The 20665-nt window shown below is 45.4% G+C and overlaps 1 protein-coding gene across 14 annotated transcripts in view; it reads right to left on the bottom strand.

Annotated features, from left to right (window-relative positions):
* Positions 1–20665, bottom strand: part of DOCK9 (dedicator of cytokinesis 9) — a 513264-nt gene that overhangs the window by 84953 nt on the left and 407646 nt on the right. For all 14 annotated transcript variants that reach the window (XM_063953262.1, XM_063953265.1, XM_063953272.1 and 11 more), the window contains 3 exons: positions 10299–10414; positions 3355–3492; positions 2769–2951 (listed from right to left, as the gene is read on the bottom strand). In XM_063953262.1, coding sequence (XP_063809332.1) covers positions 2769–2951; positions 3355–3492; positions 10299–10414 — 437 coding nt within the window. The remainder of the gene's footprint in view (positions 1–2768; positions 2952–3354; positions 3493–10298; positions 10415–20665) is intronic.

The raw sequence follows: 20665 nt of genomic DNA, 5'->3' as shown, positions 1-20665 counted from the left end.
GACAGGTTCATTGTGTGTGAGGATAAGATTAGAGAACCAGTAAACGAACTTTAAACATTCGACATATAACTTGCTAATGCCCTAAGCACTTTCTTAAAACCCTCAATATCCCTTTTCCACCAATACAAGGGGTCCTCCAACATAACAGTTCGAATCTGGGTTAGACCCCTTTCACAATGCGACTGACCCAGGTTAAGGGGTGTATTCAATTATTGTCAGAAACTTCCGTCTTGTCGGAAAGACGGCAGTTTCCGACAGGTTTAGGTCGGAAGGGGTTCTGACCTATTCAATGGTGACTATTTTTTAAAGATAAGTCGGGAATTCCCGACTGGTCGGAAACCATGTGGACAGTCAGAATCCATGTTTGCTTTCAGAAGTGCGGCCAAACCCGGCAGGTTTTAGCCCTGTTTCCGACAATGTCAATCTGACTTTAAAAAAAGTCGGATTGCCATTGTTGGGAATGCGACAAACTTGTCGGGTTTGGCCCAGCATTGAATACTGACCTGTCTGATCCTTTCCGTCAGTATTGAATACACCCCTATTTCCTGGGTCAGCGCAGTTCACACTGCACAAGGGTGCAGTCTCTCTACTGCCAGCGCTTGGAGATTAGATCATCTCCAAGAGTCAGGAAATCCAGCTCTCCCTGGGATTGGGTCAAAACCAAAATAGTCTGTACCAGCAACCTGCAAGGTGTCCCATCCAGGAGGGTGTTTGTCACTGAGGAGAAGGGCAAGAGAGAATACAGCCACCTTGTATGAAGCGAGGATGGGGTACAAAACGGAACAGTCTGGACCATACGGGGAGGATGAATCTATCCCTCCCCGGCGACAGCTGTCACAGATAACGTTCCTTTTTTTTACCCAATCCCCATGACGTAAGTAGGACCATTGGACCCAAGATTTTTCTTTGGGATCATTTTCCACTGAGTCTCGTCCCTGTTATCACGGTAATAACCCAGGTTTTAATGGCAGTGGAACAGTGGCATTAGACTGTAAAATTGTTTTGCAATGTGCTAAGGCTTTCTCATGTGTTATCTAAGAGTCTATGGGGGTAATTCAGAGTTGATTGCAGTAGAAAATTTGTTAGCAGTTTGGCAAAACCATGTGCACTGCAAGGGGGACAGATATAACATGTGCAGAGAGAGTTAGATTTGGGTGTGGTGTGTTCAAACTGAAATCTAAATTGCAGTGTAAAAATAAAGCAGCCAGTATTTACCCTGCACAGAAACAATATAACCCATCCAAATCTAAGGGTGTGTACACACGGTGAGATAAATCTGTAAGATTTTGACTATATAGTCAAAATCTTATGGAAAGTTAGTGCATATCTCATGGTGCTAGGCAGCTTGCGATACAGATTCGATCCCGATGCGCGCTCCCGTGGGGTCGGTATCGTAAGGCTAGATAGACTGTGCAGGCAAGTCAATCTTGACTATCTAGTATAAAGTATAGTCAAAATCGTACATAGACAAAATCTGTACTATCTGTGCTATCTGGGCGAGTTCAAGGGAAATCGCATAGTCAAAATCGAACATAGCAGGGATCTCACCGTGTGTACACACCCTTACTCTCTCTGCACGTTATATCTGCCCCCCCCTGCAGTGCACATGGTTTTGCCCAACTGCTGACAAATTTGCTGCTGCGATCAACTCTGAATGACCCCTTACGTCCTCTATTTAAAAATATTTGGTAGAGAAATTATTGTTTTTGAAGGTGACAGTCTTATGCATTTAGACTCTCGCATTCTTGCTTCTTTTGTGGGGTTTTCTATACAATTTGATAAGCAAGTTTTATTTAGTGATACTGTACTTCAACTTTTCTTACGCCATAAAAATAATTTTCATTGATTTATTTAAGTCATTTGTGCTATCCTGCTATCAGTGTTCTTGTTCGTGCAAAGTGAGGTTATGGAAAAGTCAGCAGACCATCCTCTTTTTCACCCGAATCCCTTTTTAACACCTGTTAACCCACAGAATATATAAAAAGTTCACATATTTGTGTGTTAACTGGGTCGTAGCACTCTAGTTATTAGGGATTTTTTTTTTTAATGTCTGTACAGGCATGCAAAAAAAAAAAAAAAAATCCCTGATAAGTGCTGCCGGCGGCCTCACTTTGGGGCTAATTGAATAGCCCCAGGGGATCAATTAGCCTGCAGTAAATTACCACCGCTAATTTAATTCCCCACTAAATAAGTGATTTTACCTGCAGCTGCAGAGAAAGTTTTTAAAATATTCCCTGAGGAGGGAGGCTTGCCACATCTCCCTGCATGACTGACACCCCCATCACCCGGAATACCTGGGCCTGGCTCAGCAGTCGGCGCCAAAAATGCTAACTCAAAAGGACTGCAATATTCAGTCTTATTATTTTAGTATGTTTAATTCCACAGCTCTCACTTTTCTCAACTCACAACTGGAAGCTAATCATATTCCAGTCTTGTTCAATGCTCAGGTGTAAATGGGTCAGGTATAATAAATATTGCTGCACACCCAAAGACTGCATGCACTTTATCAGGTGTCTGCCTTATGCACTTGTGCGGTTATCTGTCCTCTTTTGCTGCATAAGGAAAAAGATGAGGGATCTGGCAAGCAGACCCCAGTTTTAGAGATCTTATATGGTAAAAATGCTTAATGGACTCATTTTTTTAAATCTCTTTTTTCCTCTTTTGTGTTTCCCAATACTGAGAGCTACACACAATCCATGAGCATTCACGTCCCATCACACTCAAACACTATGCAACAACAGGTCACAAACCATTCACACTGCAGTCACCTGTAAATGAGTCCTGACAAAAGATTTCTTTCCAGTGTAATCAAAATTATTCCTCATTAAGAAGTACAGAAGCTGGGAGGAGTCCGTTCGGATGGAGCTCAGCTTGGAATTACAGCACTTAAGAATTTCATAACACAAGGCAGCGCACATATCTGCTCTTCCTTCATAAAACGTTGAGGGGAACTAAGAGAAACAAAATCACACTTAGTTAGAATGGAGGTCTACTTTTAGTCTCCCTCGTCATAGAACAAAAAGCTATGCAAGCAAACCTTAGGTATTCACAAAATGATTTAGAATACTGATCAGGGCAAGCACGGAACATTGTAAATATGCATTTATAAGGACTTCACACTTGGTTTGTACTATAGCCCAAGCTGTAGTGACTAATTACCAGCCATTTATCACTATTATATTATACTATATATTATACTAATATTATTACTACTACTACTACTACTAATAATAATAGGTTGACTAATTTAATGAGCCTAAATCAGCAGTGATTGGTGCATTTAATCATGGATAAATTGAAAGTATAATGACTTGCATAACAGCTTAACTGAACACAGCACTGTGGGATACAGACCTTATAAATTAAAGACCTTAGAGCAGTGAAAACACTTTTTAGTGCAGTCTCAGATTGGTTTTTTTGAAGAAAGCACAGATACACATCAAACACCTTCTTCATTAATGGATTGTGACCGTGATCAGCAATGAGTTGGTTCTAGAAAAATAAACAAAATCATCATAAAATATGTATTTTACTCCATTTCAATCTGAAAGACAGAAAAGTAGGAAGATGTAAAGAGATTTATTTTTATTTTTTTTAATAGAGAAAATGTAGGTCAGGAATCTGCTACCTAAATCTAAACAAAGTGTCCTGTAAGTAAGAATATTGTATTACCAGTCTTAATATAGCCCATTCATAAAAGGTATGCATCAGGACATATACCAAAGGTTTTTGCCACTTTAACACAGTAAGCATCTGCATATTAAAACAGCATTCACATGCTGCTCTATTTGTCTGTATATATTAGTCAGTGTGAAAGCCTAATGTCACCTGAGTAGTACTGGTAACATAACAAGCCTGCATTCACAGACCTCCGCAGCAGTACCGTGCCGGGAAAAAAGCAGTCACACTGCCTATGGGGTATATGCAATTCCGGTCGAATTCCCGAAATTGTCGAATTTCTGGACTTTTTCGACCAAAAAAAAAAAAAAATCGCCAATGCAATTCAGTACTTTCCGTCCAAAAAACAGACTTTCAAAATTCGACTTTTTGAAATTCGACTTTTGTCAAATTCGACTTTTCTGCAATGATACAAGTGCTGCAATTCGACCAAAGTATATTCAATTGAAGTTTGGAAATTCGACAACAGTGCTTTTAGAGAGTAAATTCGACTTTTTCAATCCGCCACACTTTGGTGGGTGAAACTAATAAAAAAAATTTAAAACATGTTTTTTTTGTGTTTTTTTTTATTGATAATAGCATATCTATTTATATTAGAAGGGATTAGGTACTTGGTTTGTCTTTTTTGGAGGCACAAGTATTATTTATATATTTTTTAAAATAATATTTTTTTTTAGATGGAATGGTAAAATTCAGAAAAAAAATGGCGTGGGGTCCCCCCTCCAAAGCCTAACCAGCCTCGGGCTCTTCGAGCTGGTCCTGGTTCTAAAAATGCGGGGAAAAAATGGACAGGGGATCCCCCGTATTTTTAAAACCAGCACCGGGCTCTGCACCTGGTGCTGGTGCAAAAAATACGGGGGACAAAAAGAGTAGGGGTCCCCCGTATTTTTTACACCAGCATCGGGCTCCACTAGCTGGACAGATAATGCCACAGCCGGGGGTCACTTTTATACAGTGCCTTGCGGCCGTGGCATTAAATATCCAACTAGTCACCCATGGCCGGGGTACCCTGGGGGAGTGGGGACCCCTTCAATCAAGGGGTCCCCCCCCCAGCCACCCAAGGGCCAGGGGTGAAGCCCGAGGCTGTCCCCCCCATCCAAGGGCTGCGGATGGGAGGCTGATAGCCTTGTCAAAATTGAAAGAATATTGTTTTTTCCAGTAGTACTACAAGTCCCAGCAAGCCTCCCCGCAAGCTGGTACTTGGAGAACCACAAGTACCAGCATGCGGGAGAAAAACGGGCCCGCTGGTACCTGTAGTACTACTGGAAAGAAAAATACCCAAATAAAAACTGGAGACACACACCGTGACAAGTACAACTTTATTACACACTGCCGACACACACATACTTACCTATGTTGACACGCCGACTGCCACAGTCTCCGACGATCCGAGGGTACCTGTGAAAAAAATTATACTCACCTGCCAGTGTCCAGAGATAAATCCACGTCCAGAGATAAAATCCTCGTACTTGGCCAAAAAAAAAACACGAACACCCGTACCATGCCGGACTGAAAGGGGTCCCATGTTGAAACATGAGACCCCTTTCCACGAATGCAGACACCCCCGTGACAGCTGTCACAGAAGTGTCTCTTCAGCCAATCAGCGAGTGCAACGTCCTTGCACTCTGCTGATTGGCTCTGTGTGCGTCTGAGCTCAGACAGCGCATCGCAAAGCCTCTCCATTATATTCAATGGTGGGAACTTTGCGTCAGCTGTGAGGTCACCCGCGGTCAGCGGCTGACCGCGGGTAACCCCACCGCTACCCGTAAAGTTCCCACCATTGAAAGTAATGGAGAGGCTTTGCTATGCGCTGTCTGAGGTTACACGCGCACAGCCAATCAGGTGAGCGCCACGGAAGTAGCGCTTCCTGATTGGCTGAAGGGACCTCAGTGACAGGAGTCACGTGATGTCCCGGCATTCGGGGAAAGGGGTCCCATGTGTCAACATGGGACCCCTTTCAGTCCGGTGGTACGCGTGTTCGTGTTTTTTTTTTTGCCAAGTACGAGGATTATCTCTGGACGTGGATTTATCTCTGGACACTGGCAGGTGAGTATAATTTTTTTCACAGGTACCCTCGGATCGTCGGAGACTGTGGCAGTCGGCGTGTCAACATAGGTAAGTATGTGTGTGTCGGCAGTGTGTAATAAAGTTGTACTTGTCACGGTGTGTGTCTCCTGTTTTTATTTGGGTATTTTTTTCCCAGTAGTACTACAGGTACCAGTGGGCCCGTTTTTCTCCCGCATGCTGGTACTTGTGGTTCTCCAAGTACCAGCTTGCGGGGGAGGCTTGCTGGGACTTGTAGTACTATTGGAAAAAACAATATTCTGTCATTTTACTCAAGGCTATCAGCCTCCCATCCGCAGCCCTTGGATGGGGGGGGACAGCCTCGGGCTTCACCCCTGGCCCTTGGGTGGCTGGGGGGGGGACCCCTTGATTGAAGGGGTCCCCACTCTCCCAGGGTACCCCGGCCAGGGGTGACTGGTTGGATATTTAATGCCACGGCCGTAGGGCGCTGTATAAAAGTGACCCCCGGCTGTGGCATTATCTGTCCAGCTAGTGGAGCCCGATGCTGGTGTAAAAAATACGGGGGACCCCTACTCTTTTTGTCCCCCGTATTTTTTGCACCAGGCGCAGAGCCCGGTGCTGGTTTTAAAAATACGGGGGATCCCCTGTCAATTTCCCCCCCGCATTTTTAGAACCAGGACCAGCTCGAAGAGCCCGAGGCTGGTTATGCTTTGGAGGGGGGACCCCACGCCATTTTTTTCCGGGTTTTTCCCGTTTTTTTAAATCGCGGCAAAATCCGGCAAATCGTCCGTTTTTCGCCCGCGGGACTGTCGAATCTGTTTTTCATTGAATATGGTGAATTCCGGAAGCCACCAGCCGGAATTCACCTGTCGAATTGTGTCGAATTAAAAAACGGCGATAATTTGCCGCGATTCGCCGCTAATTGCATATACCCCTATGTGCCTTTAACATGCAGGTGCAGCAAGTGCTACAAGCCGCATTAAGGGGTATATGCAATTGCGGTCGAATTCCCGAAATTGGCGAAAAACTGGACTTTTTCGCCCCCCCAAAAAAATCGTCAATGCAATTCAGTACTTTCCGTCAAAAAAACGGACTTTCAAAATTCGACTTTTTGAAATTCGACTTTTGTCAAATTCGACTTTTCTGCAATGATACAAGTGCTGCAATTCGACCAAAGTATATTCAATTGAAGTTTGCAAATTCGACAACAGTGCTTTTAGACCGTAAATTCGTCATTTTCAATCCGCCACACTTTGGTGGGAGAAACTAATAAAAAAAATTTAAAACAGGTTTTTTTTTTTATTGGTAATAGCATATCTATTTATATTAGAAGGGATTAGGTACTTGGTTTGTCTTTTTTGGAGGCACAAGTATTTTTTATATATTTTTAAAAATAATATTTTTTGTATTTATTTTTTAGATGGAATTGTAAAATCCCGGGAAAAAATGGCATGGGGTCCCCCCTCCAAAGCATAACCAGCCTCGGGCTCTTCGAGCCGGTCCTGGTTCTAAAAATCCGGGGGGAAAAATGACAGGGGGTCCCCCGTATTGTTAAAACCAGCACCGGGCTCTGCACCTGGTGCTGGTGCAAAAAATACGGGGGGACAAAAAGAGTAGGGGTCCCCCGTATTTTATACACCAGCATCGGGCTCCACTAGCTGGACAGATAATGCCACAGCCGGGGGTCACTTTTATACAGTGCCCTGCGGCCGTGGCATTAAATATCCAACTAGTCACCCCTGGCCGGGGTACCCTGGGGGAGTGGGGACCCCTTCAATCAAGGGGTCCCCCCCCCAGCCACCCAAGGGCCAGGGGTGAAGCCCGAGGCTGTCCCCCCCATCCAAGGGCTGCGGATGGGAGGCTGATAGCCTTGAGAAATGTGAAAGAATATTGTTTTTTTCCAGTAGTACTACAAGTCCCAGCAAGCCTCCCCCGCAAGCTGGTACTTGGAGAACCACAAGTACCAGCATGCGGGAGAAAAACGGGCCCGCTGGTACCTTTAGTTCTACTGGAAAAAAAATATCCAAATAAAAACAGGAGACACACACCTTGATAGTAAAACTTTATTACACAACTGCCGACACACACATACTTACCTATGTTGACCCGCCGACTGCCACAGTCTCCGTCGATCCGGGGTACCTGTGAAAAAAATTAGACTCACCTGATCCAGGGTCCAGAGTATAATCCACGTACTTGGCAAAAAAATAAAACGACAAACCCGTGCCAGCGGACTGAAACGGGTCCCATGTTGACACATGGGACCCCTTTCCCCGAATGCAGAGAGACCCCTTCGTGACTGCTGTCACTGAAAGGTCTCTTAAGCCAATCAGCGAGCGCAACGTCCTTGCACTCTGCTGATTGGCTGCGCTTCTGAGCTGTCAGACAGCGCATCGCAAAGCCTCTCCATTATATTCAATGGTGGGAACTTTGCGGTTAGTGGCGAGGTCACCCGCGGTCAGCGGCTGACCGCGGGTAACCCCACCGCTGACGGCAAAATTCCCACCATTGAAAGTAATGGAGGCAGCTGTGCGATGCGCTGTCTGACCTCAGACGTGCACAGCCAATCAGGTGAGCGCCACGGAAGTAGCGCTTCCTGTGTGGCTGAAGGGACCTCAGTGACAGGAGTCACGTGGGGTCCCGGCACATTCGGGGAAAGGGGTCCCATGTGTCAACATGGGACCCCTTTCAGTCCGGCATGGTCGGGTATGCGTTTTCTTTTTTTACCAAGTACGTGGATTATCTTCCGGACACTGGATCAGGTGAGTCTAATTTTTTTCACAGGTACCCCGGATCGTCGGAGACTGTGGCAGTCGGCGGGTCAACGAAGGTAAGTATGTGTGTGTTGGCAGTTGTGTAATAAAGTTTTACTATCAAGCTGTGTGTCTCCTGTTTTTATTTGGATATTTTTTTCCCAGTAGAACTACAGGTACCAGCGGGCCCGTTTTTCTCCTGCATGCTGGTACTTGTGGTTCTCCAAGTACCAGCTTGCGGGGGAGGCTTGCTGGGACTTGTAGTACTACTGGAAAAAACAATATTCTTTCACATTTCTCAAGGCTATCAGCCTCCCATCCGCAGCCCTTGGATGGGGGGGGACAGCCTCGGGCTTCACCCCTGGCCCTTGGGTGGCTGGGGGGGGGACCCCTTGATTGAAGGGGTCCCCACTCCCCCAGGGTACCCCGGCCAGGGGTGACTAGTTGGTTATTTAATGCCACGGCCGCAGGGCACTGTATAAAAGTGACCCCCGGCTGTGGCATTATCTGTCCAGCTAGTGGAGCCCGATGCTGGTGTATAAAATACGGGGGACCCCTACTCTTTTTGTCCCCCGTATTTTTTGCACAAGCACCAGAGCCCGGTGCTGGTTTTAAAAATACGGGGGATCCCTGTCAATTTCCCCCCCCCCGGATTTTTAGAACCAGGACCAGCTCGAAGAGCCCGAGGCTGGTTATGCTTTCGAGGGGGGACCCCACGCCATTTTTTTTCGTTTTTTTCCCGTTTTTAAAAAACCGGATCAAAATCCGTCAAATCGGGCGTTTTTCGGCCGCGGGACTGTCGAATCCGTTTTTGATTGAATATGGTCAATTTCGGCACCCACTTGCCGAAATTGGACGGTCGAATTGTGTCGAATTAAAAAACGGGCGATAATTTGCCGCGATTCGCCGCTAATTGCATATACCTATTAGTCTCTTCAATAAGGTCTAGACAAGAGGAAGAGAGGAGGAGGAAAAGGAGAGCTTGAGAAAGGCCTGATCACATCCAGACACTATCATGTCTCAAATTTGTGAGCATTCCATCAAACGTGAATAACTGTCATTTATACAGTATATTCCTACTGGCATAAATGGTAAACTTTACATGCAATTTACTATTGCCAATGTAGTTGATTATAATTCTTCTTGAGATAATTCAATAAAAGTCATTGATCCAAGAGTGATTTCTACAATTTTATTATAGTAGGACGTAATTTGTGTGTCATATGAACACAATTATGCATTCTTTTGTGTTTTCAAATTTATTATAATTTGCTTTACAGCACTTTGAGCCTGAGTAACATTTTTTTTTAAAGATTTTGTTTTTATCGAGGCATCACAGATTGAGGCATCATCAGAGTATGTTACAACAGTATTCGATGTCCATTGTGTGATTTGTAACAATAGCAGATAAGATCCATTTGTCAAAATTACAATATCTTGACTGAACAGATGCAGTTAGAAAAACTGTTACATATAAAGTTTTAACAATTAGGGGGGAATCCAATTGCAGGCATTATTTTTCAAAAAACCTACGGCACGGGATTTGGTATTCGATTAAAACTCAGAAAATTGGACGCGCTGATTTCTCTTGCATCTCCAGAGCACATCTGATTTTTCCTAAAATCATTAATTTGGGACTTGCTCTGAGACCCTGGCAGCACCGCCGAGATATGAGACACAAGTTCTAGCCCACTGGATAGATAGTTGTGAGCCTGAGTAACAATTATGTAGAATAAATAATGTAACACACATTCTGGTTCTATGTTGAATAAATGGATTAATACATTTCATATAGCTCTAGAAGCCTGTTCACGCACTACATAAATGAAACTACCCACAAACCTTAAAAGCCATGGTGAACAATGATAATGTGTCCAGGATGGTAAGGCATACTTCAGTGGCTATGTTGGCTTCAAGTAACGACTGGTGAAGGATATCAGCATCTGAATGACCGTAGCCTAAAGAGAAGGAGTAGTAACTGGTAAAATTATTGCAAGAAGTTAAACAGCAAGTCTTTGAACAAGCCTGCAAAGATAACAATAGTTTTTTTTAAAGTTATACACTTTTAAAGAACAGATGTCTCATGTTTATGTAACTGTAATAAAAAGGACAGTGAAGAATATTTGGTATATGACTGAACAGCCATGTTGGCTGTAACAGGGGAGGCTAAAAGCAGGCAATCTCCTGTTATCAATGCTCAAAGCAAAAGTCCTTAGAAAAGTCTATACCCAGTAGACACATCACGGCATTTCTTGTGCGCACATGTCACAGCCACAAGCGAAAAGAGAGATGTGGTATACAAAGCTTGGCTAGCAAATCAGAACACAAAGCGCCATACTGTTTACAAGCCAGTTGGTAAAAACAAGAACTGTTGTAAAGGGAAACAAAATCATTTCTGTCTATTTTAGAAGTCTCTATAAATGCGTTTTAATGTACAATGAAGACATGTAAAATGAAAGTGCCAGGATGATTTCTAAATAAAATATATAAGACCCCAGAATGTCTTTAATTCTTTATTTAGTTTTCTGTCAGAATTCATCCTGACTGTCCGATAGATAGAACAGGATTTTTGTTCTGTAGACATCTAAAACTGCAACACTGTCCTGTTTTAAGATCACATAAAGACAGTGTTGTTTTCAAAGTATGAAACGTTTATTAGTCTAGCGGAGCAAGGGAGAGTTTTTATTATCTCTTCAAAGCACAGTGGATGGTACTATCTTTTCACATTTCCTAAAAGCTGGGGGGGTAATCAAATTAGCCGCAAACGGTTTTGGGGTGCAAAAACAAGGGGGTTTTCATAATTTTTTTTTATCAACAAATATTTTTTGGGGGTACACATTTGTTCCGTAAGAAAAATTTACATTTTTCGCACGAAAACACATAGGATGCACAAAAAATCGCGGACCTACAGTATGTGTTTTCACGGCCACGATCGTGGAAAAGACTCTGCTTATTGTGGTTTTTGTACCGGCATCGGTGCTAAGTGGAGAGGTAATAATCCACGGTAATTTACCACGACTAATTGGATACCGGCCTAAATCTGTTTTCCCTTTAATTTGCATGGTAATCAATGGGAAAACTTAGATTAATTAAATTTCTCTAACTAATGTCTAAAGTAATGGAGGCTGTTGGTTTCTATTTATGGTAACAGGTGCAAATTTGAAGTACCCATAAATACTTAAACTGTATTATATTATTACCTACAGATCAAATACATATACATTATTCCAGTAAAATAAATTCTTGAAGAGCATGGTACAAACATACAAATCTAAAATATAATGATATAGCATAGCTGCTGTGTTCCCAATAAGGCTTTGGACCACTAACTTACTGGTATAACATGTCTTCCTGCAAGTTCTGTGCTCTCCAGCCACGTCTTCATACCCCATTGCTAACAAGTCACTATTGATATGTTGAATATGGCTTAAATTTGAGTCATACTCAATGTAATTAAATTAATTAAATAATCAATCAAGTACCACTCGGTAGTCATTAAGAAAACAGAAAAAAAGTTTCTTCTGGACCAAAATGAATGTTTTCCCTTTAAGCATCAGACCTTGTTACTAAGGGATAAGAAATTATACATTATACTGAAAATGTAGTACAACCCTTGTACTAATTATGTGTAATTTAAAAACCAATATTAGTTACAAGAAAAAATATACATTATGGTAAGAACTTACCGTTGATAACAGTATTTCTCCTATGTCCACAGGTTTCCACAGGATAACAATGGGATATGATGGAGCGACAGCGGATTGGCACCAAACGATCACAAGCTTACAGGCCTCCCAGGATGCAACGGCTCGTCCCTATATCCCCGCCCACTGGCTCAGGCAAATCAGTTGTATTCCAAAGCATTTAGGCAGGAGCATTATGTAGAACCCTATTCAGGCGAGAACAACACACATGCACACTCTTCCATGCAAGAGGGAAGAGGTTAGTGAGTATAAAGAGTCTCAAATCAGGTGCGTCAGGGTGGGATCCCTGTGGAAACCTGTGGACATAGGAGAAATACCGTTATCAATGGTAAGTTCTTACCATAACGTATATTTCTACGGCAGGGTCCACAGGTTATCCACAAGATAACAATGGGACTTACCAAAGCAATTTTTAGTGATTCGACAGGAGAACCTTACGCCCGAATTCAGCGTCATGAGAGGCAAAAGTATCCAAGGCATAATGTCTAATGAATGTGTTAATGGAAGACCATGTGGCTGCATTACATATCTGTTCTGCTGAAGCACCATGTTGTGCTGCCCATGAAGGATCTACCTTACGTGTAGAGTGAGCAGAGACATTAGCCGGAACAGGGAGATCAGCTCGAGAATATGCTTCTGAAATGGTCATTCGTAGACATCTTGCTAGCGTCTGTTTAGTAGCAGGCCATCCCCTCTTGTGAAATCCGTACAGAATGAAGAGAGAATCCGTCTTTCTGATGGCACTGGTACGATCCATGTAGATTCTTAATACACGGACTACATCTAGCGACGCTTCTCCCGCAGAAAGTCCTGACACCTGAAAAGCCGGGACTACAATTTCTTCGTTAAGGTGAAACTTAGAGACCACCTTAGGAAGATAACCAGACCTAGTTCTGAGAACTGCTTTATCTGGATAAAAAAAATCAGAAAAGGAGACTTACATGACAGCGCTCCTAAATCTGATACTCTTCTAGCTGATGTCACAGTCAGTAGAAAGAGTACTTTAGCTGTCAACCAATTAAGATCTACTTTATTAAGTGGTTCAAACGGAGCACCCAGAAGGGCTTTGAGGACCAGACTTAAATCCCAAGGTACTGCAGGAGGAACAAAGGGTGGTTGAATGCGCAGCATTCCCTGGGAAAAAGTACGCACATCCTGTGGCAATTTTCTTTTGGAACCATACCGTCAAAGCTGATACTTAAACTTTCAAGGAAGCCACCTTCAAACTCTTATCCATTCCTGCCTGAAGGAAATCTAAGATTCTGGATACTCTGAAAGATTTTGGATCCATACTACTTTCACTGTACAAACGAATATAGGCTTGCCATATTCGGTGATAAATGCAAGCGGAGGAGGGTTTCCTTGATCTGAGCATAGTTTGAATTACCTGTTGTGAAAAACCTCTTGACTTCAGGATAGAGGATTCAACAGCCACATCGTCAAAGACACAGCCGAGCCAGATGCCTGTGATAACAAGGATCCTGCATCAGTAGATCTGGACGTTGATGGAGCAGAATTGGAGCAGCCAACGACATCCTCTGCAGATCTATGTACCAATGCCTTCTGGGCCAAGCACCAGCATTGAGGCTCAGAAGAAACACTGACAAACATATATAAAGTCAGCAATCACACTAGCAGTCAGTCACATGTTATATATTAGTCATATGAGCATATTATCAACTACGAACACATTTCAAGTATGTAGGAGTACATTTACTGAATTCTGTTCGATACAGTTATTTAACGTATTCAGACGCATTGCAAAGAAAAATAAGATTTTACTCACCGGTAAATCTATTTCTCGTAGTCCGTAGTGGATGCTGGGGACTCCGTAAGGACCATGGGGAATAGCGGCTCCGCAGGAGACTGGGCACAGCTAAGAAAGATTTAGGACTACCTGGTGTGCACTGGCTCCTCCCACTATGACCCTCCTCCAGACCTCAGTTAGGATACTGTGCCCGGAAGAGCTGACACAATAAGGAAGGATTTTGAATCCCGGGTAAGACTCATACCAGCCACACCAATCACACCGTATAACTCGTGATATGATACCCAGTTAACAGTATGAACATAACAGAGCCTCTCAACAGATGGCTCAACAATAACCCTTTTAGTTAATGATAACTATATACAAGTATTGCAGACAGTCCGCACTTGGGACGGGCGCCCAGCATCCACTACGGACTACGAGAAATAGATTTACCGGTGAGTAAAATCTTATTTTCTCTGACGTCCTAGTGGATGCTGGGGACTCCGTAAGGACCATGGGGATTATACCAAAGCTCCCAAACGGGCGGGAGAGTGCGGATGACTCTGCAGCACCGAATGAGAGAACTCAAGGTCCTCCTCAGCCAGGGTATCAAATTTGTAGAATTTTGCAAACGTGTTTGCCCCTGACCAAGTAGCAGCTCGGCAAAGTTGTAAAGCCGAGACCCCTCGGGCAGCCGCCCAAGAAGAGTCCACTTTCCTCGTGGAATGGGCTTTTACAGATTTAGGGTGCGGCAGTCCAGCCGCAGAATGTGCAAGTTGAATCGTGCTACAGATCCAGCGAGCAATCGTCTGCTTAGAAGCAGGAGCACCCAGCTTGTTGGGTGCATACAGGATAAATAGCGAGTCAGTCTTCCTGACTCCAGCTGTCCTGGAAACATATACTTTTCAGGGCCCTGACTACGTCCAGTAACTTGGAATCCTCCAAGTCCCAAGTAGCCGCAGGCACCACAATAGGTTGGTTCACATGAAAAACTGATACCACCTTAGGAAGGAATTGGGAACGAGTCCTCAATTTCGCCTTTCCCATATAAAATACAGATAAGGGCTTTTGTCAATTCTGATACACGCCTGGCCGACGCCAAGGCCCACAGAATGACCACTTTCCACGTGAGGTATTATAGCTCCACGGATTTAAGTGGCTCAACCCAATGCGACTTCAGGAAATCCAACACCACGTTGAGATCCCACGGTGCCACTGGAGGCACAAACGGGGGCTGACTATGCAGCCCTCCCTTAACAAAAGTCTGAACTTAAGGCAGTGAAGCCAGTTCCATTTTGGAAGAAAATCGACAGAGCCGAAATCTGGACCTTAATGGAACCCAATTGTAGGCCCATAGTCACCTCTGACTGTAGGAAGTGCAGAAATCGACCTAGCTGAAATTTCTCCTTTGGGGCCTTCCTGGCCTCACAGTACGTAACATATTTCCGCCATATGCGGTGATAATGGTTAGCGTTCACTTCTTTCCTAGCTTTAAATAGCGTAGGGATAACTTCCTCCGGAATTCCCTTTTCCTTCAGGATCCGGCGTTCAACCGCCATGCCGTCCAACGCAGCCGCGGTACGTCTTGGAACAGACAGGCCCCCTGCTGAAGCAGGTCCTGTCTGAGCGGCAGAGGCCATGGGTCCTCTGAGATCATTTCTTGGAGTTCTGGTTACCAAGCTCTTCTTGGCCCACCCGGAACAATGAGTATAGTTCTTACTCCTCTCCTTCTTATTATTCTCATTACCCTGGGTAAGAGAGGCAGAGAAGGGAACACATACGGTGTTACCAGAGCGTCCACAGCTATCGCCTGAGGGTCCTTGACCTGGCGCAATATCTTTGTAACTTTTAGTTGAGGCGGGACGCCATCATGTCCACCTGTGGCCTTTCCCAACGGTGTACAATCATTTGGAAGACTTCTGGATGAAGTCCCCACTCTCCCGGGTGGAGGTCGTGTCTTCTGAGAAAGTCTGCATCTCAGTTGTCCACTCCGGGAATGAACACTGCTGACAGTGCTAACACATGATTTTCCGCCCATCGGAGAATCCTTGTGGCTTCTGCCATCGCCATCCTGCTTCTTGTGCCGCCCTGTCGTTTACATGAGCGACCGCCGTGATGTTGTCTGACTGGATCAGCACCGGCCGGTGTTGAAGCAATGGGCCTAGCCTGACTTAGGGCACTGTAAATGGCCCTTAGTTCCAGAATATTTATGTGTAGGGAAGTCTCCTGACTTTTCCATAGCCTTGGAAGTTTCTTCCCTGTGTGACTGCCCCCCAGCCCTGTATGCCGAATCTGCGGCCCCCTAGAAGATGAGCACTCTGCAGCCACCACAACAGCGACACCCTGGCCCTTGGAGACAGGGTTATCCGCCGATGCATCTGAAGATGCGACCCGGACCACATGTCCAACAGATCCCACTGGAAAATCCTTGTATGGGACCTGGCGAATGGAATTTCTTCGTAAGAAGCTACCATCCTTCCCAGGGCTCGCGTGCATTGATGCACCGACACCTGTATACGTATTAGGAGGTCTCTGTCTAGAGACGACAACTCCTTGGACTTCTCCTCCGGGAGAAACCCTTTTTATCCTGTTCTGTGTCCAGAACCATACTCAGGAACAGTAGACGCATCGTAGGAACCAGCTGCGACTTTGGATATTCAGAATCCAGCCGTGCTGTTGTAGCACTTCCCGAGATAGTGCTACTCCGCCGAACAACTGCTCCCTGGACCTCGCCTTTATAAGGAGATCGTCCAAGTACGGGATAATTATTTCGGCCATTACCTTGGTAAATACCTCGGTGCCGGGGACAGACCAACGGCAACGTCTGGAATTGGTAATGACAATCCTGTACCACAATTTTGAGGTACTCCTGGTGAAGAGGGTAAATAGGGACATGCAGGTAAGCATCCTTGATGTCCAGTGATACCATGAAATTCTCCAGGCTTGCAATAATCGCCCTGAGCGATTCCATTTCGAACTTGAACCTTCGTATATAAGTGTTCAAGGCTTTCAATTTTAGAATGGGTCTCACCGAACCGTCTGGTTTCGGTACCACAACATTTTGGAATAGTAACCCCGGCCTTGTTGAAGGAGGGGTACCTTGATTTCACCTGCTGGAGGTGCAGCTTGTGAATTGCCGCCAGTACTACCTTTCTCCGAGGGCAGCAGGCAAGGCTGAGGTGAGGTAACGGCGAGGGGGAGTCGCCTCGAACTCCAGCCTGTATCCCTGTGATACTATTTGCAGAACCTAGGGATCCACCTGTGGGCAAACCCACTGGTCCCTGAAGTTCCCGAGACGCGCCCCTACCGCACCTGTCTCCACCTGTGGAGCCCCAACGTCAAGCGGTGGACTCAGAGGAAGCGGGGGAAGATTTTTGATCCTGGGAACTGGCTGCTGGTGCAGCTTTTTCCTTCTTCCCTTGTCTCTGTGCAGAAAGGAAGCGCCTTTGACCCGCTTGCTTTTCTGAAGCCGAAAGGACTGTACCTGAAAATACGGTGCTTTCTTAGGCTGTGAGGAAACCTGAGGTAAAAAATTTTTTCTTCCCAGCTGTTGCTGTGGATATGAGGTCCCAGAGACCATCCCCAAACAATTCCTCATCCTTATAAGGCAGAATCTCCATGTACCTTTTATAGGCAGCATCACCTGTCCACTGCCGGGTTTCTAATACCCTCCTGGCAGAATGGACATTGCATTTATTCTGGATGCCAGCCGTCAAATATCCCTCTGTGCATCCTTTATATATAAGACGACGTCTTTAATATGCTCTATGTTAGCAAACTATTATCCCTGTCTTAGAGTATTAATATTATCTGACAGGGTATCAGACCACGCTGCAGCAGCACTATTTATGCTGAGGCAATTGCAGGTCTCAGTATATAACCTGAGTGTGTATATACAGACTTCAGGATAGCCTCCTGTTTTTTATCAGCAGGCTCCTTCAAGGTGGCCGTATCCTAAGACGGCAGTGCCACCTTTTTTGACAAACGTGTGAGCGCCTTATCCACCCTAAGGGATATCTCCCAACGTGACCTATCCTCTGGCGGGAAAGGGTACGCCATCAGTAACTTTTTAGAAATTACCAGTTTCTTATTGGGGGAACCCACGCTACTTTACACACTTCATTCATTCATCTGATGGGGGAACAAAACACTGGCTGCTTTTTCTCCCCAAAAATAAAACCCCTTTTATGTGGTACTTGGGTTCATGTCAGAAATGTGTAACACATTTTTCATTGCCGAGATCATGTAACGGATGTTCCTAGTGGATTGTGTATATGTCTCAACCTCGTCGACACTGGAGTCAGACTCCGTGTCGACATCTGTGTCTGCCATCTGAGGTAACGGGCGCTTTTTTGAGCCCCTGATGGCCTTTGAGACGCCTGGGCAGGCGCGGGCTGAGAAGCCGGCTGTCCCACAGCTGTTTTACGTCATCCAGCCTTGTAAGGAGTTGACATTGTCGGTTAATACCTTCCACCTATCCATCCACTCTGGTGTCGGCCCCACAGAGGACGACATCCCATTTATCGGCCTCTGCTCCACCTCCACGTAACCTTCCTCATCCCACATGTCGACACAGCCGTACCGACACACAGCACACACACAGGGAATGCTCTGACTGAGGACAGGACCCCACAAAGTCCTTTGGGGCGACAGAGAGAGAGTATGCCAGCACACACCAGAGCGCTATATAATGCAGGGATTGACACTATAACTGAGTGATTTTTCCCCCAATAGCTGCTTGTATAAACAATATTGCGCCTAAATTTAGTGCCCCCCCTCTCTTTTTAACCCTTTGAGCCTGAAAACTACAGGGGAGAGCCTGGGGAGCTGTCTTCCAGCTGCACTGTGAAGAGAAAATGGCGCCAGTGTGCTGAGGGAGATAGCTCCGCCCCTTTTTAGCTGACTTTTCTCCCGCTTTTTTTATGGATTCTGGCAGGGGTATTTATCACATATATAGCCTCTGGGGCTATATATTGTGATATATTTGCCAGCCAAGGAGTTTTTATTGCTGCTCAGGGCGCCCCCCCCCCCCCCTTCCAGCGCCCTGCACCCTTAGTGACCGGAGTGTGAAGTGTGTATGAGGAGCAATGGCGCACAGCTGCAGTACTGTGCGCTACCTTGGTGAAGACTGATGTCTTCTGCCGCCGATTTTCCGGACTCTTCTTGCTTCTGGCTCTGTAAGGGGGCCGGCGGCGCGGCTCTGGGACCGAACATCAATGGCCGGTTCCATGCGGTCGATCCCTTTGGAGCTAATGGTGTCCAGTAGCATAAGAAGCCCAAGCTACCACCAGTTAGGTAGGTTCGCTTCTTCTCCCCTTAGTCCCTCGCTGCAGTGAGTCTGTTGCCAGCAGATCTCACTGTAAAATAAAAAACCTAAAATATACTTTCTCTCTAGGAGCTCAGGAGAGCCCCTAGTGTGCATCCAGCTCAGCCGGGCACAGGATTCTAACTGAGGTCTGGAGGAGGGTCATAGTGGGAGGAGCCAGTGCACACCAGGTAGTCCTAAATCTTTCTTAGCTGTGCCCAATCTCCTGCGGAGCCACTATTCCCCATGGTCCTTACGGAGTCCCCAGCATCCACTAGGACGTCAGAGAAACTACAGTTATGTACACAGACTCATATGCAATAGGCACTAAAATTAACAATTCATACTAACAAAAGTACTCCATAGAGTGGGATACAGGGAGAATCACCCCACCTCCAGGATCGATCAATACGTTAGCGACTGCTGAGTGGGTCCAGACGCTACTAGTGTACACTGCTGCTCCGGGAACTTTTTAGTGGACACAGACACTCAGTGAACGCTAGTGCATGCAGACGCACCCAACTGCGACCCGGACTCCTAGCGGTAACCTTAGTGTACACAGACGCAGCGGCCTATGCTGCGACTGAGACCCCTTGTGGTAGCGTCTGAGACGGAAGTGAGGCAATCAGTTCATGGCGGGAAACGGGCGGAAACTGGTCATGAACTGGGGGGAGGGGCGACCAGGAGAGCGTCTGACTCCCCATCGCTGACATCAACCCTAGGGATCGCAGCCTCAAACTAATCCTGGTGCCTTATGATCCCTAAGGCCTAGCGCTGGAGCACCCGTGGTGGCGGCGCGCCAGCTACTGTTTGGTAGATACCTCCCAAAACAGTGCGGCTGTGTCCGTATTCCCCTTCTAAGTGGATCCGATGGCTTACCTTCTCCCCGTGCTCCAGACACAGCCTGGTAACATCTGCTGGACCTGCTAGTATATCCGACACAGACGCCCGTTGAGACAGCACTTATACCGTGGGTAAGCGTTGTTGTGTCACGTCGAAGAGTTGTTGGAGCAACTCTTTCCAATATGCATGTAAGACGCTGTTAGGAAAGATCACTCAAAAACAATGTAGTAAGACTATAAAAATAAAATAAAAAAGCTTAGGGCTGCCAAACACAGCAGCCCTGTGATCATGCCGCACCAAACAAAAACCTGATTTGTCTGAGCCAGTTGGCGGGGATATATGGACGAGACCGTTGCATCCTGGGAGGCCTGAAAGCTTGTGATCGTTAGGTGCCAATCCGCTGTCGCTCCATCATATCCCAGGTTATCCTGTGGATAACCTATTGACCCTGCCGAAGAAAGACATCAATATTTGCAGGCGATATTAAAAGATCAATGACGGAACTATTTTTACACTTAAGGTTTCATGTTTTAATTATGTTTTCAGTATAAGAGCTTGGAAACACAGCAAAACATGCTTATAAAGAGAGAAAATAGGGGGTTGTTTA

Source organism: Pseudophryne corroboree, chromosome 2, assembly GCF_028390025.1.
Source record: "Pseudophryne corroboree isolate aPseCor3 chromosome 2, aPseCor3.hap2, whole genome shotgun sequence".
NCBI classification, from domain to species: Eukaryota; Metazoa; Chordata; class Amphibia; order Anura; family Myobatrachidae; genus Pseudophryne; species Pseudophryne corroboree.
The sequence above is the reverse complement of the archived record's forward strand: the minus strand, read 5'-3'. Positions and strand labels throughout refer to the sequence as shown.